At 34.0% G+C, this 26907-nt stretch overlaps 2 protein-coding genes and 2 long non-coding RNA genes across 7 annotated transcripts; 2 read left to right on the top strand and 2 right to left on the bottom strand.

The window, feature by feature from the left end:
- Positions 1 to 1973: 1973 nt before the first annotated feature.
- LOC124453136 (homeobox protein SIX6-like) lies at positions 1974 to 15901 on the top strand. 3 transcript variants are annotated; one of them, XM_047003892.1, is made up of 3 exons: positions 1974 to 2345; positions 8809 to 9550; positions 15042 to 15901. In XM_047003892.1, exons 2-3 carry the CDS (start codon positions 8973 to 8975, stop codon positions 15157 to 15159), a joined length of 696 nt encoding a protein of 231 aa, XP_046859848.1. In that variant the 5' UTR covers positions 1974 to 2345; positions 8809 to 8972; the 3' UTR covers positions 15160 to 15901. The 3 variants fall into 3 exon arrangements, with proteins under 3 accessions (XP_046859848.1, XP_046859850.1, XP_046859849.1); XM_047003894.1 differs by lacking the exon at positions 1974 to 2345 and adding an exon at positions 6766 to 6898; XM_047003893.1 differs by lacking the exon at positions 1974 to 2345 and having other exon boundaries at positions 8736 to 9550.
- A 13-nt stretch (positions 15902 to 15914) lies between these two features.
- LOC124453144 lies at positions 15915 to 18338 on the bottom strand. The gene is made up of 2 exons (XR_006951010.1): positions 17394 to 18338; positions 15915 to 17190 (listed from the first exon to the last, which is right to left on the bottom strand). It is a non-coding gene; the product is annotated as an uncharacterized LOC124453144 (long non-coding RNA).
- A 1396-nt stretch (positions 18339 to 19734) lies between these two features.
- Positions 19735 to 22390, bottom strand: LOC124453143. Its single transcript, XR_006951009.1, has 2 exons — positions 22230 to 22390; positions 19735 to 22134 (listed from the first exon to the last, which is right to left on the bottom strand). It is a non-coding gene; the product is annotated as an uncharacterized LOC124453143 (long non-coding RNA).
- LOC124453134 (homeobox protein SIX1-like) lies at positions 20971 to 26516 on the top strand. Of its 2 annotated transcripts, none has more exons than XM_047003888.1 (2): positions 20971 to 21676; positions 25449 to 26516. In XM_047003888.1, exons 1-2 carry the CDS (start codon positions 21066 to 21068, stop codon positions 25693 to 25695), a joined length of 858 nt encoding a protein of 285 aa, XP_046859844.1. In that variant the 5' UTR covers positions 20971 to 21065; the 3' UTR covers positions 25696 to 26516. The 2 variants fall into 2 exon arrangements, 1 of the variants encoding a protein (XP_046859844.1); XR_006951005.1 differs by lacking the exon at positions 20971 to 21676 and adding an exon at positions 22371 to 22672.
- The last annotated feature ends 391 nt before the right edge of the window (positions 26517 to 26907 follow it).

The following is a 26907-nucleotide window of genomic DNA, read 5'->3' as shown; positions in this document are numbered from 1 at the left end:
TCGTTAATTCACTCACAGTTTCAAACCGCCGAGGTCAATTCAATTCAAAGAAACATCCTGACAGCTGCAGCTTCGCCTCAGATTATATAGGAGCAAATTATTTTCAGCGAAAAATAAATCCCACGTTGTCTGAAATTTCTTAAAAACATGCATGCGACAAAATAATTAATCCGAATGATTTCCAAAGGAACTTTTTGCTATTTTAGAAATACGTATAGAGGCATTAATGACGATTTAATTAGATTAAAAATTCAAATCACGAAAATGTAGACATGCTACACGCATAATCTTTGAGAGAAACACTCACAATTCTTGATTTTCCTGTAAAATTATGCTTCTAATACGTATAGCTATATATCCTTCAAAGAATATTGACAAGCTTGCTGAAATAAGTTCTTTTCACATTTTTAAATAAGGTTGCTGTTTTTCCTATAGCTACATTTCATTATTTTTACCAAAAAAGTTTCCGAAGTAGAAACTACACAAGCAGCTTAAAGTTATAGGAAGATTTTCTCAGAAATCGTTCGTTTATTTGATTGTGTAGCTAGATATACATTTTCGTGAGTGCTCAATTTCTATGTAGCTACGTCAGGGCTAAGTGATAACTTTTGTTTCTTAGCTATATTGAAAAAAATTAAAATGGTTGTTATCATCAAACCACAGGAAAATTGAACAGCATTTATATGCAAACATGCAGACAACACACTATCAACCATTTTAATAAAACTAATTTACAAACAAAACTTTTCAATTTCAAGACTTTTCCTTATCAATAACTAATATCTGTTCAATCTTAATACTTTCGTTTCTCAAGCGACCGAGGTATTGAATGTAAATTAAATTCGGTGTAATTTAGATCATATCGAAAGTTTGTATTATCATGAGCGGTATCAAAAAAATTTAGACATTCAAGCAGACATACTAAAAAAGATATATAATAATTGAATTTTATTTCAAATATCAATTCTAATGTGCATTAATTGTTCAATCTGTGGCAATCTTCTTTTGAAGAAGGTTTGAAACAAAATTTAAATTTTTTGCTGAGCATTTTCATGAAACAATTCAATGTTGAAGAAAATCTGTTTCATAGTTAATCGAGTTAAAAATTTCCAGCTGCTGCGACATGAATGCATGCGAAAGACTTGCTATTAAAAAATATATAATGTCCTCTCAGTTACTGGGCTAGATCTATAAAGTTCTAGGTGGGAACATTGTCCAATCTTTGAGGAAGAACTTTATATATACGAAACAGCTATTCATTATACATATGCGCATGAATAGAATTATAAGTACTTATACGATTTAGCGATATCGTGCAATCTTTTAATTAATACTTCAAACAGATTAGTTAGCAAAAATTGTAGCTAACTTTGTTCGCTAGATTTTAGGAATGTGAACACTTGGTTACAGACAAATCACAAGTATTCCGAAAAAATGCCATATATTATATGCTGCTTGTGGGTTATTTTTATGTATTTATATTACGAGTTGAAGTGAAGTCAAAAAGAAAATTTTGATATGTAATGAAGTCTTTAGCCTTCCCAAAATTACTTTGTATATGAGTACAAAAGCACGCTGATCTACGATTAAAGAGAGTTACAAAACAAATTTTCTCACAGCAATATCGACACACACACACGCACATATATATATATATATATGCTAAGGCATTGCATGCAAAACAAACTTATGAGCTTGCAGTACATGCGGAGGCAAACATAGGCATTTTTGATGTTTTGCAATACATTATCAAACAATGGAAATTGTATCAGATAGAAGAAAATTGAGAAATAAAATGGTGTTTGTAAACAGCGTGGTTGCTATAGGTTCATCACCTCAAACACAGTATATACTGATGCACCGATATAATGATTGCCAAGGGATCGATCACATCGTTTCCATGCATATATTCTAGTAGTAACGATATTCTTATGTTGTATTGTACCCATACAATGTATAGCATACAATTATTGTCCTGCACTGTTGCCTTATCATGCAAATAAAATAGGAACAACAACTCAGTCAAAGGGATCGCGCAGTAAGCGACTGACAACACAAATCGTCTTGCTTGTGCAGTGCTAGGGTTTCCACAGTGCTTCACAGTTGACACAATTCGTATGCAAATGAAGTTATAGACCACTTAATGAGAAATTGTGGTCAACATTCAAAAGTTCAGATAGGGTACATATTTTTCACACAAAGATTCACGACGAGATTCGAAGCTCACGTCAAATTACGCGCTGTTTGTCACCGCCCCGGTCTAGAAGCGCATATAGAATCCTGGAGAAAGGCTTCCCACAGATATCAAACTCTCATAGCAAACATTCTGTTGAAAAAACTTCAAGGTAAGTGAGATTAGTGCAGTTTTCTGAGTATATATGATTTGAGTTTCTGTTTTTTTGGCAAATAAACTTTAATAAAGAATTATAAGGGCGCATTGTATAAACACTTTGTATATACATATGTATGTATAAGTATATGAACAGGATTTTTGTGAAGAAAATTCTAAATAAATGGGAGGATTGTGCACAACATTTTCAAGTTGATGGCTATTACAAGCAAAAAATAACATCCATTAAGGAAATACATGAAAATGCATGTGGACTGTCTTGCTTGATTTTCGAAATAAAGCGCTGAATACAATGTACAGATATTGACGAGCTTCTCTTTTTTGTACATGCAGCCGAATTGAAGCACAAAAAACGCTTTTTAGCTAGATCATTTTATGAGATGGCATCTGCCAAAGCAACATGGAAGGGAAACTAAAATCTGATAAACTTTGTTTTCATCTAAGCCCAATGCATGAAAGTTTCCTTTGGTTTATCTATGATTGACGCAAAGAGAAAGACACACTACTGCAAAAAAGTAATTCAGAAAAAAAGCAACAATTTAAATGATTTTGCAATGCGTATGTTTATATATGCTCAGAATACTTCTATACTGACAAAGACTCTATTTTGGACTTAAGGTAATTAAGAATATAGAGATTTCTTCGTTGATATAACATACATCTTCATCAATCAACAGCTAGAGTTGCCATAAACTCAGGTGCAGGTGAATGAGTCCATAATACAATCAGAAATAGCAAGTTATGATACAATTTATCACCTAGCAATGAATAGTTTATTTTGCAAGCAACGCATGCATTCTCAATAGTCGCGAATAAAACAATAAATGACTGAATTTATGGTGTTGGTTTATAACAGATATAATTAAATGCATTTTTTGTTTTTGTTTTCAGCATCTTTTCTGTAAATATTTATAAATTTTCCAAAAAAATAAAACATAAAAGAGAACGGTAGTTCTACTAAAGATCAAGTCTCTTTTTACAGTTTGCTTTTATTGATGAAATTTAAAGACAATGTTCTAGCTTTTTAGCTATCTTCTTCGCAGCGTGATGACTAGATGATGAGAACCTCAATTGTCAATATCTATATATGTAGTGTAGCTGTTTAAATATATAGAAACTATTCTATACATGCATTTCTCCCTTCATTATTCTCTGCATTTTCTTGAATTGTTCCGCACTTTGGAAAAGTATTTAATTTTATATGAACTATCCATACGATCGCAATAAATTACATGCCAAAAATATTATCCACGAATAATAACAAATATTTATCGCAATCTCTATAATAGCTTTATTATCGCGTATGCATTTAAATTAATACTTTACCGGGATAAATTAAGTCAGAGAGCAAGCTTGATGCAGCCAACATTCATAAAAAGAATTCATTAAGTGAGTATATATATATTACAGTACGCATCTTCGTGTTATTCAAAGGTTATTACATCATATAGACGCCTTTAAAAAGGAATGTGTAATATTCAATGATGCTCCTTTAATTGTCAAAGTTAAAGAAAAAGTAACATCACAACAAAAAGTATCTACATTTCGTTTTCTTTTCTTTTACACCTCCCTCATATATCATTTAGAAAATATATTGAAAATAATGTTGCTCTCCCCACCACACACACACACTCACCACCATACTTAATACTATCAAATATATAATATTGGACGAAATAATTTTCATACATCCTATCTTTGATCCTTTCCTAAATGATCACTTATGTTCATTCAAAATTGTGCAATGTTTAATCCAGAAGACTGAAGAAAATAAATTTATCTTACGTACAAACGTACACATCATGCAAGAGGAAAAAAAGATACGCGTTAATTTATCAATACAAATAATACCCTAGAATTCATCATATGAGTGGCTTGAAGTTTCCGATGCCTTAATATACAATCTAGCTGTCGCAAATGAAAACATCCTGCAGGCTTCATGATAACGTTGATACATAAAACATGCGTTAGTCTCTTCATAAATAACAAAGCAAAGGCTCAAGTAATTACTAAACGGTCTTACATGATGCACCTGACAGGATTAATACACATATATACCACGCCTATAAAGTTTTTCGTCAAGATATGAACTTGATCACGTGTGTTGAAAAAAAGCCTTGTTCCCAAATGAAATAGTAAACGACGTGCTGATCTTTCCATGTATGTAAATTGAAGATACATCATAGAGATGAAAGCTCAATATTGCGATAAAAATATTTCAATGAGTTAATCAATAGATTATTTTTACTCAAACAAATTTGTCTCCAAGTTGCGCACATAGCTATAGTGATTACTTATATTTACCGACATTTGTATCAATGGAAACAGTCTGTTTTAATATTGTAGTACTAAAATATGTTACTATCACGTGACGAATAGAGAATATAAAATTCATGACGTCTGTACTCATACAATTATATCGTTATCTTATTTTGACTTGTATTTTACACGCGAACAGGGAAAAAATAACTTCGTCTTCATAAACAGGAATATTTATCGATGCACACTTCACAACTTCAATGATCACATGAAAATCAATAAAATACATTGAATTTTTTTTTATGGGAAGCACTGTAACCATAATACACTGATGGTTCCTAAACTACCCATTATACATGAATAGTATAAAAGACCGTTCTTAACGTCATCTTAGGCATCATATCATGTTTTTGTGTGTGATCATTTGAAAAGATTCCCAAACAAGAACATATGATCATGTTTGGATGCAATAGAAAGAAATATAAAGGACCACCCATTGTAACATTGAAAGTCTCGTTATCTTGAAACATATATCTGTAGTTGATAGTAATATACAATATAGTGACACCCAAACAGAACCAACCCAATTTCGTGGTTTATTTGAGCTACGTTGATCATACGAAAGAACGAATGTTCGTTCTCTTTTTAAAAACGAGAGAGAACAGAAGGAAACGCATATAGGTGCCACAATGTAATTAATCTCATTTGATAAACATGCCGTGTCTATTTGCTTGGCCATTAGCGATAATTAGTGACTGTTTGGACATTCAACAGCGTGTAATAACACATACCGTGAGCTTTCAATGTTCAAAAGAAGCGACGAAAATGCGATTAAATATTCAACTTTACCATGAGTAAAGAAAAAGTTTCTTTTGAATTTGCTGTACTTTTTACTGTATGTAGTGTTGTTTGTAACAAGGCGAAACAACTAAGCCCTGTAAATCAGGGAGAAAAAGGTACATGGTATTTTATTTTATAGAGTATAAGAGAGCCTTGCATTATAAGAACGACAGTCATTATAATATGCTGTTATATTGAGGTAGTTACCCTGGTGAGAACTTTTAGCAAGACAATATCTAACCCAGTGGGAAACACAAGGATCTGTTTATGCAAAATAAATTGTAGATCAAGTCCATATACATACAGTATGTTAAAATATAACGTCATTATCCATAGAGTAGCTCTATTTGTTATATATTGTTGAGCTTCTGCTCTTTCTGTCGTGGATTTAAAACACCCCACATTGATGAAGTGCAAATCATAAAGAAAAAATGATGATCGTGCACGAAGATTATTGTTGGAATTACCATTATAGAACTAAGTTATATTTGCAGTAAATTACACAACATTCGTAAGCATCGTCGATTATTACATGTACAAATATGCTAATTATAAATATTTAGATCATAACTAAGTCGACTGTTGCAAGACGTCAATAATCAACATCGTACGGTTGCTACCACGTAGATTGCGTTGCACTTTGATGCTTGAAAATTGATTCAATTCGCATACATTCAAAATGCGCATCCGTTAACACAACTCATCAAGTATCAAAATATCTTACTCGGTTATTCCTAGAATCAACTGAAACCTCTGTTTCAATTTGGCAAAAAGAATTCGGTGAAAAAGACTTAATGACTTTTCCCTGCAGTCTCAATGAAATGATAATTACAACTATGTACATCTAATCATTTATTCGATGTATTGAAATAAAAAAGATATACACACAAGCTGAACCACAAAATCCGTGTGTCACGGACTTTTCCTTTCAGAAAATATATTTTACTGACAGCTATACAAATCTAGAAGTACGAAGTGAATTTTGAAATCTTTGAAGGGTGGTTTGGATCAACTATAATGTTTATATAATGCAAACTTGTGAGCAATGTGCTTTGAATTGTCTGCATTTGAACAATCACAGTTGGCGAAAATAATAAATACGACTTGATATGCAGAGATACGATGCCTCCTGTCGTGATTTGGGTTTCAAAAGTTAATGATGCGAAAGAGACGTATAATCACGATGTTAATCAGTCTTCTTATCTCCATCACATAATAATACATTAACTTAAAAAGGTTCAAAATATCGTACACTTAGGTTGGCACAAAGTGCTTACATTCATGCGATTTTCACCTGCTAAATCATTGCACTGTTTTGGCATTTGAAAAGTCGTCCATATTGGACAAAGAATATCTACATTTATCGTTAGAACAATGTTTGCACTCAAAAGACAAGGAAGTACTAAGAATGGAAGAATTTCCGTAAATTTGGTGAAATAAAGTACCGATGTAAGTAAGAATAATAATTATCTTCTATAAGAAAACGGCTGTGAAGAAAGGTGTTAATTCCTACTGATCAAAGTTTTACACTCATTACAAATCATTTGAAACTTTTCTTGAATTCTCGTCTTCATAAATAGTTGATTCATTCTGAAATCATGTTTGTCGTGATGTTCAATGCTACAAATGGTGTGTAAGTTTCATTAATATAGTGCACTATAATTCATTCATACTATACAACAATTCAATAGTCAATGATGACAAAGAGCGATAAAAACTTAAAATAGGTTTAAGAAGAACTGAAATCAATTCAAGCAATACTTCACAGTAACTACGCCTTCAAATTTAAGACAATTAAGTTTAAAATCACAATTATTTTGTAAATTGAACCCGCAAAGAAAATATGCGAACTTTGTTCGATCATTTTTGGAGATTTTATGTATTTGCCATAAAATCGTCTAACATCCTTCGTCCTGTAATATGTCTCCAAAACATAACTACCTAAAAATTCTGTTACCAACAGATCATACTTTTTTACTTATAAGATTTACAAGTGAGTTCAAATCTATTCCATTAAAAAAAAAAAAAATACGAACTATTTGAATATATAACAATAATGTTACACAATACTATATAAACAGAATCTTCCGATTGACTTCCCTGTTCACTTTTGAAATTGACACAAAAAAAGTTGAAAAGGACTGCGTGTCAAAAAAGTCGAACAACTTGCGAAATATCATCTTAAATGTATGCACAATTATAAACACATATATACCAGCTAATTCATAATGACCGTCTCTTATACTTAACCTCATAATTCAGAAAATGTGTTAAGTTGTTAATGGTGTAAATAAACACTTAGGAACCTCGTGGCAAGCCGAGAATAGTTTACCAAAACTTACATACTAAAATATTTACAGAGTAATGAAAACATCAAGACCATTTGAGCGCTGAGCATTATATAATGAGAAATGTTACAATTATTGAACTTGAAAAAGTTAAATATTTCCAAGAATTGAAAGAAATAAGGTTCTCTAACCCCGTCGATTTTGAGTTTGTTTTTTTAATATTAGGCGACTCATTGCATCCTTATGATAATTGATTAGCACCTCATTACCGCGCAGACAATTCAAACAAAAAGTCGCGTGAAAGTCGCTTTCGAGCAGTAAATCAACGCGGGAGCCGCATGTATAAGGATGTTTTTACAGTTGTTCAGAAAATAAAAATATTTTCAATTTCATGTATTCCTCTGCTAGCCATCTGTTGAATTTTGAATTATTTGTTTTCATTTTCCAAAAAACGTTTTAAGTTTTGAAGTGATTTATTGAACACTATGGTATGTACGCTTGGCATATTATATACAGGCACGCTAGATCATTTTCACTGAGCTGACTGCGACAAATGATATGATGGATGTTCGATGTAAACACAAACTTTATAACAATTATCATTGGCAACAAAATCCAAAACCATCGTCAAAGAAGAATGAAAAGTTTAAAAAATAAGATTCATAAAAATCTCTTTGCAAAATATGCACATACGCGCAAGTCTGGTGGGATTTCTAAGTCGCGACTACAATCTGTGCTGCAAATGTGTTGAGGTCAAAATACAGCCAATTAATATCATAAGTCACGCAAAGTGCTCATATTTGGTACCTTTAATTGCTAGTGGGTTGTCCGTGCATGTAAGATATCTGTCAAGATACAGCATTTATACACCCGATATATTTACCATAATGATGAGTTCGCTAACTGGAGATAATGTGAAACCCTGTGACGTCATCGCGATAACAAGTGCTACACCAATCAGCTTTCTCCAATACTTGCATAAAGTTTATTTTCTATACTCGAATAGCATTGTCATTGGTTTGAGTAGCATCCATCGCGACATTGATGACTATATAACTGAATCTCTTGCAGATCTAGCGTGTTTTTGTTGGTTGACAAGGACGTTAGCTGACTGAACAGATCTAGACACAGAAGCTCATCCGTACATTGATATTATTTCAAAAAGGGAAATCTGAATCAAATCCGCTGCTGATCCACTTGTACAAATATAAATTGAAACATCAAAAGCGTACGACATGTTTCCAGGAAGACTGCCACCTTTGAGTTTCACTCCACAACAAATTGCCAAGGTATGCGAAACGCTAGAAGAGAGCGGAGACGTGGATAGATTGGCAAGATTCCTGTGGTCATTACCCATCGCTCCTGCAACACTTCAGGCTTTGAGCAAGATGGAAAGTGTGCTTCGTTCCCAGGCAATTGTGGCGTACCACATGGGTAACTTCAGAGAACTTTATCACATTTTAGAAAATCATCGCTTCAGTCGTGACTCTCACGGCAAGCTCCAAATGATGTGGTTGGAGGCGCATTACGTTGAGGCAGAACGTATGAGAGGACGAGCGCTTGGTCCTGTAGACAAGTACAGGGTTCGAAAAAAGTTTCCTTTACCACGGACGATCTGGGATGGCGAGCAGAAGACACATTGCTTCAAGGAACGGACGCGAACCTTGCTACGAGAATGCTATTTACAGGATCCGTATCCAAATCCAACGAAGAAGCGAGAATTAGCACACGCGACTGGTCTTACTCCAACACAAGTCGGAAACTGGTTTAAAAATAGACGGCAACGTGATCGAGCTGCAGCGGCTAAACACAAGTAAGTCTGTTGAAATGACTAGTTTATATGTGCGTGGATGTATCTCCATGCAATATTGACATACACCCTTTTGCATGACTGAAAAAATTATGTAAGAAAAAGCTCCTTACACGTTACAGATTTTTTTGATTTCTTTTATAACCTACTCATCTTCATAAATGTATGTCTGCACGTGGAATTACTTAAAAGCGCATGTTGTTCAGCAATTATCAGACGTCATTTCAACGGTAATTTGTTTTGAAAAAGATGTAGATAGTTGGTTGTGACAAAGATTTAAAAGCAGTATGGCTTGAGAAATGATACTTTAAAACTGAATGGGCGTGTACTGTTTTTGTTACATGGAAAGTTGTATGTGATGCAGTGAGAACTACTGAAAGTTCAAAATCAGGTGACTTTAAACATACACAAGCATGCGCGTTTCTAAGCCAGCAATTCTTTTATTTTAAACAAAAGTAAAAAAATACACTCGACGACAAGTTTCTCTAAAACGTGCACGAGAAATGGTGAATTTTTTTGAGAAATGAAGTGAAAAGGAACGAGATCATTTTTGACCAGATAAATGTTCCTTTACTTTCATTCATAGCTGTACAAACATTTTTTATAAAATGGTTATGAATAAGATAGGTCCATTGCATTATCACGCATAAATCAAAGAGTGTCGTAAACTTGCACTTACATAGTTATTTAAAGATGCATTCACATAGCCAGCCGTATATAACAACTCAATTATCATTTGATGGACTTCATCATTAGATGCACTCAGTCCCAAATGCAGGTGACATTTTATTCAAAAATACTTATCAAGAGCTCAATCCTCATCTTTAGATTTTATTTATATCGACAGTAAATGTTCGTAGTCGTAGCTACATACAACATATAGAGATACAACGATGAAACAATTTTCAAAATGCCTCGTCTTTAGATCAAACATATTTTTTGTTCGTGTCACTGTGAGCAAGAATGAAAGCGGCATGGCAAAGCAAAAGTTTTTTTTTGACAATTTCCATTAAAAAATGCCAAAGAGTGACCGGCGACGAAATTATTTACTTGTGAAGTTGCAGCGTTAAGAGACTATAGATAAATATCTTTGGAGTATTTCATATTTTTCTAAATACCTTATCACATGAAATAAGTCTTGTAGCCTCCCTGTAGTGTTTTAGCCACAACATATTTCCACAAATTTTATTAGTATAAGCACAGGCGCACGCAGGTATGTAGGTAGGTTAGCTAATTCCTTCCTTCCTCACTTGGCAGTTATAGAAATCATAAACTACTGATCTTCAGTCAATAATGCCAAAATTTTATCATATCAAGTCTATTCAAACAGCCAACATTTTTTCATTCTGCATGTTTAGCTTGAATCCATATAAACAGTGACTTTATTATGGACAAATCACAAATGAAATAAAAACTTTATTAGACAAGCTTCCAAGCTGAAAGTAGCCATATCGTGTTTTAGAAAGCCAATAATTTAGCTACACAAGACTACGAGCCGAATATCAAGAGTGAATTTTTTCAGTCGAGAGTAAAAAAGGCTTGTTTGCATTTGTAAATGCTTTTTGTAATGGTTATAATGATAGAGTCTAAAAAATTTTAAATTTTTCCCCAGCGTTAACGACTACCGTGTAAACTTTTGGCTTACAAAAAGTTGGATGTGCAAATGAGTAGAATTTAACTTTTTATTCTTTTGAAGCACGTATATTAGCCAATTCGCTTTCTATCAATGACTTAGTATAATCTGCTTGTCTATAGGAAAACGAATGAGCAGTGGCTTACAATAAGGCGCAACTCGACAAAATTTATCGGCTGTAGCGTACGCGTGATTCGTCAAACAATATGCTATTGTTACAATATCGTCAATATCAAGTTAGGTTCGTCAACTTTCATACACATGCTTCACAAACACACAAGAAAATATTTTGCCAGAATTTCAAAATTCGGTCAAGGGAAAATTTGCTAACAGTACGCAAGTAGCACGCTTCTACATTGAAGGTTTATGTTGTAGTAATGCAACTATTACTTGCTCACAGCATAGTCGAAAATGTTCAATTTAGGTTAAGAATGTTATCTTCGCAAAAATTATTCAATATATGGTGAGCAACTGCAACATCGTTGGTGAGTAAACTTGTGAAATGGGAATTATTTTCTCTAACTGTGTTTCATGGTATTTTCACCTTCAACATTTTCGTAAAATGTAACAAACTCAATTTCCAAAAAAATTACTCAATAACAACTCTTTCGACACTGGATGAAAGAAAATGCTTGGAATTGTTTACTCCAAAAATGAACAAAAAAACAGCCAATTTAAACGATAAAAGACAAACCGGATGTAATTTCGTCCTGATTTATAAACAAATATTTGATAGATACACAAATTATCTTCACGTTTTCCCCTGTGTTCCTGTTTATGACGTCTTGAGAAAGAAATCGTAAGCAGAAAGTTCTTCAAAATATGTTTTCTTTTCATGAAGTAAATGGTCATGAACATAATGCCGAGAATATTTACAAAAAGCACTGTTCCATACATTTATATCTCAATTTAAATGTTATCAGCCTTCAGTATGTCTATAAATGCAGCCGTATTAATTAAAATGCAGCTGGACTATAGCAATCATTGTTCGAAATAAGAACACTTATGGACGAATATTAAGATAATAATGTGATACAGAGATGGCAAGTGTGAAATGCACTTGATGGCCTTTTTGATGGATGTTGATACCGTCTATATTAAAACGTAATCAATACGACAAGTCAATGTTGAAGTACACGTTAAATATGTACATTTACGTCGAGCACATGAAATTCCTAGACCACCTGAAGTAGCACTTAAAGTCTTTTAGGTGATAGACACGATTGCTTTGCCATTGCCACTAAACATAGAAATGAAACATAGAATATATTTTTCTGACTTGCTTTACAATCCTATTGCTACGTCAATATGAAAGAGCAATAAAAGGCAGAAAAAAACTTAAGCAAAATATCGTGGACTGAACAATGAACTTTCCTAAGATATTAATTGCATGGTCTTATTTATGGAGGAACAAATGACAAATATATTATATTTATTGTTTTTATTCTACCCATGGCAAAACTAACATAGTCATGTCATTAGCCAATCAAATTGCAAGATTTCTTCTAACAAAAGTTAGCGATATGATGAATTTCGTGCTTAATATTAAAGCTGTTTTACTTGACAAATCACAGCCAGATGTCATACCAATGTTATATAAACACAATGAATCATGGAAAATGTTGCAATATACATGATTTTCTTTTATTTTTTCCTCACATTTTTATTTTTTTCACTTTAAGCACGGCGAACACATTTCATGAGCTCAAAACTGAGGTGATCAAGTAAGAATATTTTTATTCCAAAGCTCTTTGACTGAAAAATCGATAAGGAATAAAACAGAAAAAGTAATTAGTTTTTGCAACCAAATAAAGTTATCAGTTCAATACTAAAAAATTAGGAAAATCAAAGTTAATATTCATTTAACTTTTTTCATAACTCAATTTGAATAAGGCCAATGTATAAAATGGTTGCTTCGTGCAAAAGGATAACAAACGTCTTGTTGTTTGGAATAAATCTGCTCATGCTTATGGTGTATTTTTGTTCATATGTAAAAACATTTAATATTTCATGGCTTTATATCTAAGTAACCTTGATACTTCAGAAGATGTAAATATTTATATCAGCCTAACGCCTTATTAGAGAACAACTATTGCACAAGTTTATTGCAGTATCCAATATGCTGCGTATTGTGTACTAGTTTATGACATAAATGGTCGCATGGATCAAGTGTGTTTTGGACAATTTGGTTGCCTGCAGTAACAACTGTTCTTAGTTAGGATATTACCTAACGACATGTTGTAAAGGCCATTTTGCAACGAGTGTTGCAATAGCGAAGATTTAGTCGAGAAAAAGTATGAATATCCCAAAATTATCAATTCCATGACTGGTTGACACAACTTTCAACAAAACCTACGTTACATGCTAATATTATGCATATCACACATTGTACATTAATATCCTTTGCCATCTGTCAAAATAAAATTTGTACATTAATATCCCTTGCCAACTCTCAAAATAAAAAAGCAAAATGCCCACAGTAATACATAATGAAGATACACAAAAATGCATTGTAGAGATAAATTGCTCTCTAATATTCTATAATACTAGAAGTCCAGTGATGTATTTTTTACAACGCAATCCTTTCTTCTGCTGGACAGAAGGAACGCAATGCATGAATAGCAAGTGACCAATTTCCACCTTATCATTTGTTTCACATACAAAAATAGACGTTCCTATCAGCAAGTTTGATCAAACTGTCAATATATCAATCAGATCAGAAGGCTGGGAATCAGTTTCAATTGCACTTCTTTAATTCTTTGTTCGTTCAACCATTGCAGCTTGTCGTGTCGGAAATGACGACAGTTTTTTGATAGCTCCACTGAAATGTTCCGTATGTAAACATGTGCAATGCATTTTAATGATGTCTTAGCTTAGACTGTATGGAATTTTTTCTGTTTTCTGGCATCACTAGCAACGATTTTTAAATATGAGTAGAGGAGTTTATCTTTGCGGATCTTGTATTTTGGGAATGTTTTATCGTGTAGATAACGGTTTGATATTTGCAAAGGACACACATAGACGCAATGTGTGAGATCGATCGATAGTCACATGAGATTTATATTTTAGCAAAACGATTCAGACATGATATATAGTTATACATTCCAAAAGAATATTTTTTCGATGTTGACATCATAGATTTGATTGGTTTGGGGAAAGAATTTCACCTTCATATACGTCAATACGTATGCAGTAGCTAGTATCCTTTCAACTTTTCTGCGCGCATTTTTTTGAGACATAATACGTTTCAAGATTTAAGAAATCATGCTAAAGAATCAAATTTCCAATTAAGTTTTCTTTAAAGAGCATAATGTCAAAATCCAGCTGCTTTCGATGAAATTTAGTGCTAGACGAAGAGTCAACCATTGCAATGATAACTGATGAAGACAGCAAATCCGGAAAAAAACTCTCGTAACCATTTAAGGAATTTTCTAGAACCAAAGAAGCCAATTCAAACATTTTTACTTTCCATCTAAGTAGATTTTTCTAGAATGAAGTAGCCATTTTAGAGACTTTAACCCACGATTTAATTTATGGTTGTCAAATGCTACTCCTGGCTACAAATCGGGAACTAAATAAATCTATATGTACTTTAGCATTTTCATTGGGAGAGGAGGTGGGGGGTGGACTCAAATGGAAACATAATTTTTCCATACCGTTAAATAACAAACAACTTTACACGTTTCATGTAAAACTGAAAAAGTGTAACCAATAAAAAGAGTCATGACCAATGAAGATTAACCATGCACTATTACCATTTTATACTAAAAGTAAACGGTGTAGCAAACTGTTAAATTGATGTGCGGATCTCTTATAACTATTATCCTTTAACATCAAATACATTTCTTTACGATTTTCCAGGTCTGAAGAAGAACAATCGTCGAGCAAACTTCATGATAACACTTCCACGGAGCCGGATAAAGATACCTGGAGTGATGATGAAACACGAAAATCGACGACAGATGATTTAGGGTTTTAAAAATAACTAAGATCAACTAAGTATAGTTATATATAGAGATATAAATAGTAAAAATTAAGTATTGAGGTAATTTTTAGCGGAATAACTGTTATACACAGTAAGAGCTTGTCATGGAGAGACATGCCGAAAATCAATGGTCCTGTAGCATTCATAAAATACAACGGAGAGAACACTCAAGACTACTACTTTCTCTTAATATATTTATTGATGAATTTTCCTTTCCTCTATCATAAAACACTGTTTGAATTCTGGTTCAAATCAAACTGTAAGGAAAGCATGGCCCAAACACCAAAAGATGGAACTAGACTGCACTATTCCAAGTTCTGAGAAAGTTACAGGGGCCTTTCTTTTCTTCATTCCTTCTACACTTGGTAATTTGAGATTCGAATGAAATCAGACATTCCGGAAAACCATAAACATTTCTTTGGTTCCAGACTGCCCCGAATAAGCTGTCGCTCTAACAACGAAAGGCTATCCAATGACAGGAAAATATGGATTATAGCACGAAGTATAATTGTTGTTGTTTTAACTTATTGCTTGTAAATTTATTTCAATGACAACTGGTATTTCTAGGTCTATGTAAATTTTACAAAATTAGATATATATTCAAATGCTAGAGTGCATTCTGTGTTTTACTATGTCAGAGAACGAAACTGACTTAAAAAGTAAATTGTAATAGTTTTCATAATAGTTTGGCAAGGGGCATGAAAAGAAAATAAGAGGAAAAAATGATTCGCAATAATCTGCTGACAAAATTTTGTTTCAATTATATTTAAAATCTTTAAATGATATTTAAGACTCTTCAAAAAGATAATTCAGAATTTATACTCGAATGAGATGAAATGAAAAATCGAAATTTTACCAACCTCAAAGCTGCAAGAGTTATCGTGTAAGAAAACCCTTTTAAAAGTATTGAAAATTTGCAATTATATAACTTTAAGGCTGGCGGTGTATCGATTACTACTTGTGGTTGAATTTATTTTTAGCTTTTTACTGACGAACGACACGCGCATGCAAGTAGCTTAAAGGACAATTTCCTGCTTAGACATTGATTATTTGAGTAATGTTCAGTGATATAGCCATATATGTCGAGCATAGTTCTAAAGTAAGTTACTGAGCACATACTAACATCTCAATTGAGCGACTAGAAATGAGACTCGTCAGTCTCACGGAGCCATTTTTGAAAGTGTTCAACTTGAAAATCACTCGACTCCATTTTTTGATAATATTAAGTCGATTCTCAACCTCCTTCAGGAAATTTTTATATGAGCCCAAGCAAAGAGAGATTCCAAAAAATGTTGCCAATTAAAGAACATACTTCCACATTGAGTTTAATTTTGACGACAAATGTTTTCCTGAACGTTTAGTTTCAGCCAATTTCAATTCTAGAATGTTACATTGGTGAATGAAACCTGTGGCCTGTTTCATAGTAACTATTTTTTTCTTTCTTCTGGTAAAAATAATCCACGAAGACGATCTTCATCTTACATCTCATAGCACAGTGAAGTGAAACTTTTCGAAGAAAATTTGCTTCTGTTGAAAAAAAGCAGTCTACAATTGATTTTTGTCCTCAAAAATTATAGTTGTACAGATGTCCTTTGTACAAACTTAGACTTTTTTCATGATATGCGTGTCTTAGTTTTTGTTTGACTGCTATGCAAACATTCCATTTTTTATTTGTTTTTTTTTCTAATTTCAACCCACTATTGTTTTCTCGAGAGAGAGAACTATGTACTTTTCTTCACATTCAATGGGAATTATTTTCACAGCGGAGTCCTTTTTTGCTGTTTAGCCTTTTCTATTAGTAGTCTTCAATGTTTGAAACAACTGCTCATCTGAATGAAGGATAACGTTGCCAAATTAACCTAATTCATATTATAAAGGAATTTGCAAAATCTTTATGATTTGTGTATTTTCATGATTCCATATCATGAAAATCAGCAATACATAGTAAATGACCAGTTTCCCTGACGCTACAATAATAGTTACACATTGATTCTTCACTTCACTCATGTGCACCCATCCATTGATCTAAAGAGGAGAGATAAAAATGTCACAGTGTAGAATCCAGATACTATAATACGGACTGCAATTTATGAATGGCAAACATTTTTTTGAAGCCATAATCAAGATGGAAGTATAAGCATTGAAAAAGTTTAAAATAAAATATTGTATAAATTTGAAATATTCTCTCAATTAATATCAACAGTTCACTTTGCTATACGTTTACTTACCATTTTGATGGTTAGGTGTTAGTTGGTTTGACACCGGGGTGGTCTGGGCATCTGATTCATTTTTTGGGTCAAGAATAGGATTTATTTCCTTGACATCTTAAGCGGACCACCCCATCTCCACTAACACCTTCACTTCGATGTAGTTAAAAGTCTTTTTCATCTCTTTGCCTTCATGGTTAGGTGTTAGTTGGTCTGACACAGGGGTGGTCTGGGCTTCTACAAGTAAGCCAACCACCTCATCTTAACTAACACCTTCACACAGACATGGTGGATGAACGAAAGAGACAGAGAAAAAAATTTTGTTCCTCGATCAATTAAGGTTTTTTGCTTGCAGTTTTGTTCTTGCAGTTGTGTTCCTGGTGGGTTTCATTGACTTTCGAGCCCACACTTCATATAACAACTTGAGATGATTTGCTTTGCTGCGCCGACGTATTCATACCTCGACATATTATTACCAAACTGTTAATATCTTCATAAAAACATTTACATGCAATACGTAGAAATTATAAATACGAAAGTATTTTTTCCTGGAGAAAGATGGAACCATGCGATAATTTTTCTTTAAGGCTTCTTCGCGTGAAGAGGGAATCTAAAAATAGCAAAAGCGTAAAGAGAGAGGACGTTTCAATAATTGGTATAAGACACATAAAAATGACGTCAGCCTGTTTCATCCAAGTAGGAATGTCTTGGATGCACTCTTGAGTGTGGGTGGAAGTAGTCTTCAGAGGATAGCAACCGAACTACACTTGCAAAAAACCATGATACAATTAATTCTCAAGCAACCATGCAGATGCGACAGACTACCGGTTCATCAATAAAACTGAAGCCTGCACGATCAAAGCAACCAATTTCTATAAAAAGACAAAAAACAGTGTTTATCTAAAATAATATAAAAAGAGAATGCAGTTTCTATGGACATTCTCCTCCAGCCCATTGAACAAAGTCTTTTAGGCTCAAAGTGTTTACCAAGGAATTTTCACGAGCAGCAACAATGATTTCGTCAAAAATGCAAGCAGTTCACAACAGCAGGTAAAGCAGTAATTTTGCAATAATTTTCACTTTTTTTGCAATAATTTTCACTTTTGACAGCGTCCCATTTTTATGGTCAACGATAATCGTAATCTCAATACATATATTAAAGCAGACACTTTGTAAAAGTCGACTTAATGTAACTTTTTCTGCAACCGTAAAGTAATAAAAATCATCAGCATAAAACAAACACTTTCCATTTCCCTCGCTTTATAAATACACGATCGATTTCAAAATAGCAAATACCATGGTGAATGGTGATAATAACAATTTAATAGTTCTTAAAGGAACAGCAGTAATAGTTCTTAAAAGAACAGCAGCTATTTTGAAATCCATCTTTACGTTTGTCACAACGACAAAGTCTCTGTTTCATTATTGAAGAAATACACAATTCTACTGTAGACAAATTTTGGGCAGGTTCCCAAACAAAAAATTTGCCCAGTTAATGCCCTCTGTGGATGAACGCATAATAAACTTCACAGCAAAAATCTCTTATGGTAAACCTAATAGTGGTGATTTGCAAATGCTGGAGAAATTCAAGAATTTTTAACGTCTTCCTTGCCGCATGTTGCGGTCAACTTATCGTTCTGTTCTGTTAAGCATTGGGAGATAACATCTTTAACATAATTTAAACATGATGCAATGCTGAATAACTAATCAAAAAAACTCTCCAAGCATGGTTTTTCTCTGTTATTTCAAAACCAATAGTCAATGCTAAACCTTTTTCGGTAAACTGTAAAGTGTTTGCTCTTGAACTCTCAAAAAAAACCCAGCAGCTTATTGTTGAGAATTGAAATCAAAATTTTCATGATGCAATTTATTTAGCCAAAGATTCTGATCGCTTAACGCTCAAAAAACTTGTTGAAAACAACAAAGACGAATACTGAATCAACTATGAAAAGGTTTGGAATGTATGGAATTCGTCCAGTTAAGCATATTCTAATTCATGAGTTAATCCTATTGTCATTAAACGGAAAAGGGTAGCGCGTTCACTTCAATTTCACACGTCAGGCGTATTTTTAGCTATGATGGTGATAACAAATATCATGCTCAGACATCCTGGTAAATTTCACAAACAAAATTATCAATATCTTAATTATTATTCGGATGATCTGTATTATTAACTATCGTATTTCATATAAGCCTAGATTTCATCAAACGCCGCCTTCTAATACTGTATCTTATCAATTGATATAATTCATGTCATGTGACTATTTGCCAGCTACCACTGTAGTTATTTAAATTCGTACGAACAGTCGTTTTAAATTTGCCTTGTTTTTATGTTGGAAGCCTGGCATAAATAAAGCTATAGTTTTGGTTAAAAATCATATATTTCACACTTTCATTCAAATGAAAAGTTAACAATAATAAATGCTGAAGCGTGCATAAGACGAAATACGGTTGTAAATCACAGGCAACAAGCTATCTTTAGCAGTTACCAGTCAAGCATATGAAAATGATTTCTTCTGTCTTTAGATGCATATGTTGTATGAGCACATGATTATGAATGAAATATTTGATTTTCATGATGGAAGTAAATTAAGTATATATGACACAACATGTTTTCTGCTCTCAACTGTCCTCTTTTCAGGGGTCGCGCCACTGCAAATCATCTGACTCTATCTATTTCTGCCCACTGGCGTACGGGACGGGGAGCAGTTGCCCATCCAAGAAAGTTTGAAGATTAAAAAGTTAGGCAAAGTTTAAAGGTTATTCAGAAATATGGCAGAAAACTCATTGTGAGTTGAGGAAAATATTTACTGCCACTCATGAAATGACAGCTCCCGTTCGCCCATGTTTTTGTCTACTGTATCCTTTTCTCTCAAACCACACAACTTCGTGTCCTTTTTCAGTGCATCCATCCACTTTTCTCTAAGATTCTTATACTTGGTGGTAATTCTAACACCTATATCTGGTTTTGATGAGATATTTCACTCTAAATGGTTGAAAACCTTTCAACTTATGCAATTGTAGAGTTTTGCAAGTTGTATGATACTAAAACGCATCAGTTTCGTTTCCAATTACAAAAGAATTCATCATTTGAAGGTTTTGAAAAACTTCTGCAATTTTGAAACGCCTTCTAAAAAACCTAATTGACTTTTCCTGCTGTAAGATTCGTTAATGTCGCGGAAAATTCCTGGGTCTAGATTATCACATGCCTATGCCAAAATGTTATTTGTTAATCCTAGTTCATTGATGGTATCAAAGAGAAATGTTTGATTAGTATATTTACATAACGAGGAGTATAATGTTTAAAACAATCACGCAAGATTGGGCTCTTCGATGAAAATAAGGGTGACAATGAGTCACATGACAAAGAAAGTCAATACAGACACATTAAATATAAACACTAAGTGTGAATGCGAACGACGTGCAGAGTTTTGTAAAAATTAGCATTAACAACGACGAAATTCACGCAAGGCCGTGGCATTTCCTAAATGCTTCCGCTAACCAATCAAAAGCGCTCGTTCGTGACCCATTGACATATTTGCGCTTGCAGCAGCGTGATATAAAAAGCTGACATTTTCCCAAGTAAATATGCCAATTATAATTTGATGAAAGCAGCCAAACGACCTGCCACAGTCATACAAAATACGCAAACTCACACAAAACAAACGCAACCCACTCGGGTATATACTGAAAATGAATTACAATACGGACGCATTGGCAGTCGAAACAAACGTGAACGATACTCGTGGAAACGGCGCAACTTTCAGTTTTAAACCTGAGCAGATAGCATGCCTATGCGACGCACTTCGTCAATCAAACAACATGGATCAATTGAGTCGATTTCTGTGGTCCCTACCGCCTCATGATCTACTTAGTTGTGATGAAAGTGTGCTTAAAGCTCGTGCTGCAGTAGCGTTTCACCAAGGAAACTACCGTGAACTTTACGCAATACTCGAGAGTCACAATTATGAGGCTTCATCGCATGAAACTCTTCAGGAGCTTTGGTACATGGCACACTACAGTGAAGCGGCGAAACAACGAGGTCGTGCTCTGGGTGCTGTCGATAAATACAGAATACGGAAAAAACATCCGCTGCCTCGTACCATTTGGGATGGCGATCAGACGGTGTATTGTTTTAAGGAAAAATCCCGCGATACTCTTCGGCAATCCTACCAACATAATCGTTACCCAACACCACAAGAGAAACGGGAACTGGCAAAGGCAACAGGACTAAGTTTGACACAAGTCAGCAACTGGTTCAAGAATCGCAGACAGCGAGATCGAGGAAGTGAGAATGGCAAACGGTTAGTCGAGAATCCTTTTGTCCAACGTTTTCAACGCTTGTTTTAAAGTACACTGTAAAATGAGCACAATAATTCTGAAAGACAATCTGTCTGTTTGAGCAATCCAATATTCCTTCGTTCCAAATTTGCTTGAATAAGTAAGCAAATACTTTTGATATCACCTTATTCCAGACAAGGTGTAGAGTTTCTGAAAAACCAAAAAACCTTCTAAAGACAAGACCATTTTCATTACATAGACATTATCGTGGTTTCAATAAAACACGCAAGTTTTCAGCAAAAGCGCACACAATGCCCTCAAAAATCAACAAATTAATCCCTCTGCTAGAAGCGGAATCAAAAATCCCAAACCGAGCCTTGTGTTCAAGCTATTCTTCTTCGTCTTTCCAGTTTGACATGGTCCAGATCAACATTTTTCATCATGTTCTACATCATTAAAATTTCCACTTTCGAAAATTCGCCTAAAAAGAGAAGCACTATCATATATTTTCATCTTAAGAAGCAAAGCATTGTTTAAAGCAAGAAAGTTAGAACTTTCAATTCCCCAAAATAAGACCTGTGATTAGAAATAGATTTCCACGAGGTTTTCTGTTTGAAACACCATTGTTTCCCTATGTACGCAGGAGACGAAAAATCAGTCGAGTTTTATCGTTAAATAGCGAACAAAATGCGAGGCCTCTTGAACAAACGAGACGCAAGAACACACTGTTTTGTCAATGACATAAGCTTCAAGTCTCGTATTTCTTTGCTCAAACAGAAACGTCTCTTGTGTCAAACGTTTACCAATAGTTTCGCTTTAAAATGGTAATAGGAGAATCTTACCGGAATAACTTAATCTCACGGATTGTGAATGTTTGAGACTTGATTAGAAAGTACAACGAAATGATATTCAAAATTGATGTTGACATGTGTTCATTGCTTCGCGCTTCGAGTTCTGGCAATTTGTTCGTCACAGCGACAAAGGCGTTACTTTACCACCATGCGCAAGAAGTTTGATTGGTAACAAAAATTTATTACTTTTTTTGATAGACAAAAAGAAGGCAATCTTGCAATAAATAGCTTTAATAGCAAACGTGAAAGGGGATGATATTTTTCCTGTTGATGCGAAACAAAAGTCATAAAACAAAGCGTTAATTGTGCACTTTTACATTGTAAGAAAGAAAGAAAATCATCATGTTTAATGGTAATATCATGTTTAATGGTAATATGTATTGAAAGGCATTTGTTCATCCTAATTTCTTCTCGATAAGACTTTAGTGGTGCCCGTTGCGGCGAGCATAAACAGACCAAGTGAAAAAAAGTTTTTTCCTTAGTATCAGAATAAAGGGGATAAGAAATAATAGGTTTGGCAGCTCTTCAATTTCTCTGTTCAAATCTTATACTTATACAAAGATCGGTAGGTTTGTAAAAGACGAAGTCTGATATCTGGTTACCAACGATTCTATCGAGCTCTTGTTGACATAAAGAGAAGCAACCGATTGTCTGATTTAAAAGGCAAATTTTATTCAATTAACATGTTCAGTACAATGAAGGAAAAAAGCGCAAAGTAAACTTTGAGCACAATTAAGTAAACACTCAAAACAATTCGTTAAAAGACAGTGATTAGAATATTGAGTAATGGACTAAAAAGCGAGTATAGTTAAAGCAGTTGAAATAAAACCAGTCAGGTCTAAATAAAACATTTCGCACAACTTGAGAGATAACGTAAATTGAAAATAGCGCAAAAAAAGAACAAAAATATTTAAATAAGAAGAGAATCGCAAATAAACAATAAATTAGTTCCTTTTAAAATCAAAATGCGCCATAATAAAGCGCAATATTAATTGCAGACACGAAAAATCCTGTTGATTTTGAAGTTATTTGCTAGAGGCGATTTTCCGGTCAATTTCCGTTCAATCACATCACTTGCGTCGTGTAAACGTCAGGTTGGCGTCATGTGAGATCGTGTGAGACGGTACTTTGACCAGCATATGGTATACTTGAATTACTTTTGAGTAAAAAAATCGTTCGCAGAGTAGAGTATTTTTTTATTCCAAATGTGCGCAGATTTTTCTTTAAATTTTGAATATAAATTTTTTAAGCTTTTTTGACGTTTTTCAGTTTTTTGAGCATGCCACAAGACATACATAGTGTCAGCCAGCATTGCATTGAAATTTAATACCCAAGTAAAAAAAAGATTTTTGGTTCAGTGCAAAGTCCACGGAAGATAATGGAAGAAGCTATTGAGCAAGTTAGGCAATATTTTCAGTTGCAATGGTTGAGTAAAATATAATTATTTGTGGATGTAGATGGTTCAGGTTAGTAGAACCTGAGAAGAACTAATGTTGTTGGTGTTGACTGACGTTTCGAGAACCTTGTGACTAATAATATGACTGACGTTTCCACAACCTATGACTACCGCTAAGGTTGTCTAAACGTCAGTCAACACCAATAACAACAGTCCTTCCCAGGACTCTCCAACATGGACGATCTACAAACATGTAACGATACTCCCGGCTTCAAACCATTTACTTTAAAACACAATTGGAAGTTAAAACTGCTGGGAATTTGCCTCCTGAAAACCACACAAACAAAAAAACACGTTTGAAATCGAGAGACTTTCAGGGATGTAACTGAGGTCTCGAGATTAGGAGAGAATGGCTTAATTTTCCCTACCAAAGGGCGAGGTGTAATGTAATATAGTATGTTATCCCTAGCAAACTCGCTTTTTTAAATATTTTGTCATGAAGTATTAAATTTCGCGTTTTGAATTTTCAAAAAATCTTTGCTCCTAAACGAATTTCTCTCCCGACAAATTCTTTCTCTCCCGACAGAAAATCAAACGCGTTTGATATTAGACTCATCTGTCACGAATGACAAATGTTGTTCAAAACTTCCGCGCACACTAGGAAATTCTGTCGATCGCACTTGTCACGAATAACAAGTACGCGCGGCAAGTTTACCAGTGTGCGGCGGGCTTAAGCTTGGAGGGTGAGTCAGCCCCACATCCCCCCTCAGGATACGCCCCCAAATTTGGTCATAACAGTATGCTGCTCATCAGTCAACTTCACTCATCACATACCAATTTCCAACAGCCATTGATTTGCTACATTTTCAGCAAAACTGCTAATATCACGACCAACATCAATTCAACATTAACATACACTTCAGAAAGTTCATCTAAACAAGAAACGAAAGATTATTGGAAACACAATGCTATGAATCTCGTAGACACGTGACCGAGTGCGATCACGCACCTTAAAGTCCCCTCTTCAAGCAAAAAGTCTAAAGTCGTTTAATTAATTTATTTAAATATGCCAAAATTAGACATAATTGTAAAATATTGTAAAGGAAAATTTTTTGTAAACTAGTCTTAAAGTCATTTGTCATTTAGTCTACGATATTTGATCTCAGATATTTGCATTTGGTGTACGATATTTGACCACATGAAGCACTGACAAAATAACCGGGGTAAAGGGAATCGTTCGAAATTCAACTTAAGAGTGAAAATTTATCAAATTTCCTCCCACAAAATATATATCTTCCTCACCAAGGGAGGGAGTTGTACTTCTGTCTGGGACCGACTCTTGTAATGTTTGTATTTGATAGAGAAGCTTACAATTTTCGTTCTCTATCAGTTTCTGAACAGAAATTTTGCATACATTTCAAAAAAAAGGAAGGTATTCCACCACCAGAGCCACCCCAAATATTTACCCCTGCCAAGTGCTAAAGCTAAGTTCTTAAGCAATATTTGTGATGGTCACTAAATTAACTTAGAAACAATTTTTTATTTCAGTAAAGAGGACCTGAACAACAACGACCTGAGCGATTTTGTTTCTGAACACCAGTTATTGAAAAAAGATGAAAAAGGCGACATGGTGGGAAAACAAGCATGTCAGACTCTTGTGGAAACCACGGCACTCATAAGCGAAGGATTTGTCGACGAAACGCTTTATGCTGAAACGATCACAGCCGAGGAGTTGGCACGAAATTTAACAACAATCAAAAAAGAGGTTGAACTAACGAGCGGCGAGGAGAGGTGAAGACATTTGAAGTCCATTTCGTCAAATCTACGGTAAAAGAAACTACATTGACTATGAATTTATATCCGCCCTTTTCAATTAAAAATCAATGGGAATAAATTTAGTAATTTACGTTAGGATAATTTTTGTGAGTAATTACATTAATATGATAATTTGGACTTGTTAATACATTCTAAAGTAAACAGATTTATCGTAAGCATTTTTCTCAGAAATTTAAAGATAAAAGTGATGTCATTTTGCCAACGAGCCATAGAACATCGTCTCTAACCTGACATTGCTCGTGTGTTGCCCTAAGCATTCTTCAATTAAGGATCAGAATGCTTAGGACAAGACGTCAAGTGTGCGACAAATTCATGTAGTAAAATTTATTAGTGGCAGGAGCTGATAATTACAACATGCTCCTATATGGCCAAATTCCCTAACCCACGTGATTTGACGTACATGAAGTATATTGTTGTGTTGTTGAAGACTGAGGTGCAGGCTCAGATAAAAACTGATAAAAAGTTGAATCAGCAATCATAAAAGAAAATTCATTTTTAAATCAAAACATAACTATAGCATGCAAATTTCACCTATCTTAATTGTCCTCTTCAAATTTTCAAGTTTTGATCCTTACGCATGAACATAATTGTTGAAGATCTTATACAATTGTGTATATCACTTAAACAAACACCTCCTATGTCGAATGTGGTTTTTGTTAGTGAAAAATCGTACTTGGAATAATTAAACCAATTATTTTTGTAATATTTTTGATACGTAAAACGATTGCCTGTATATAGCATTGATGTAAAGAAATTTTAGAAATATTAGTTGGACTTCAATACTTTTTATTTTTGGTGACAAGATGATAAGGAGTAGCATAAAGGACGGATAAAAAATTATAAGGAGTAGTATAAAGGATACAAGATGATAAGGAGTAGTATAAAGGAGGATACAAGATGATAAGAAGTAGTATAAAGGACGGATAAAAAATGATAAGGAGTAGTATAAAGGAGGATACAAGACGATAAGGAGTAGTATAAAGGAGGATACAAGATGATAAGGAGTAGTATAAAGGATACAAGATGATAAGGAGTAGTATAACGGAAGAACAAAAGATAATGAGTAGTATAAAGGAGAAGTATAATCTAAATCTGAAGTAATCAATATTTGACCAAATGGTCACTGTTTTGACACGTGTAGAAAATCAACACATCATTACCACAGTACAGA

Source organism: Xenia sp. Carnegie-2017, unplaced genomic scaffold, assembly GCF_021976095.1.
Source record: "Xenia sp. Carnegie-2017 unplaced genomic scaffold, XeniaSp_v1 HiC_scaffold_25, whole genome shotgun sequence".
Lineage (NCBI taxonomy): Eukaryota > Metazoa > Cnidaria > Anthozoa > Malacalcyonacea > Xeniidae > Xenia > Xenia sp. Carnegie-2017.
This window is presented reverse-complemented; position numbering and strand designations above follow the sequence as displayed.

Coding starts and splice junctions, on each gene's coding strand:
- LOC124453136 (XM_047003892.1), top strand. CDS start 8,973: ATGTTTCCAGGAAGACTGCCACCTTTGAGTTTCACTCCACAACAAATT. Junction 9,551..15,041: donor GCTGCAGCGGCTAAACACAA/GTAAGTCTGTTG, acceptor ACGATTTTCCAG/GTCTGAAGAAGAACAATCGT.
- LOC124453134 (XM_047003888.1), top strand. CDS start 21,066: ATGAATTACAATACGGACGCATTGGCAGTCGAAACAAACGTGAACGAT. Junction 21,677..25,448: donor GGAAGTGAGAATGGCAAACG/GTTAGTCGAGAA, acceptor TTTTTATTTCAG/TAAAGAGGACCTGAACAACA.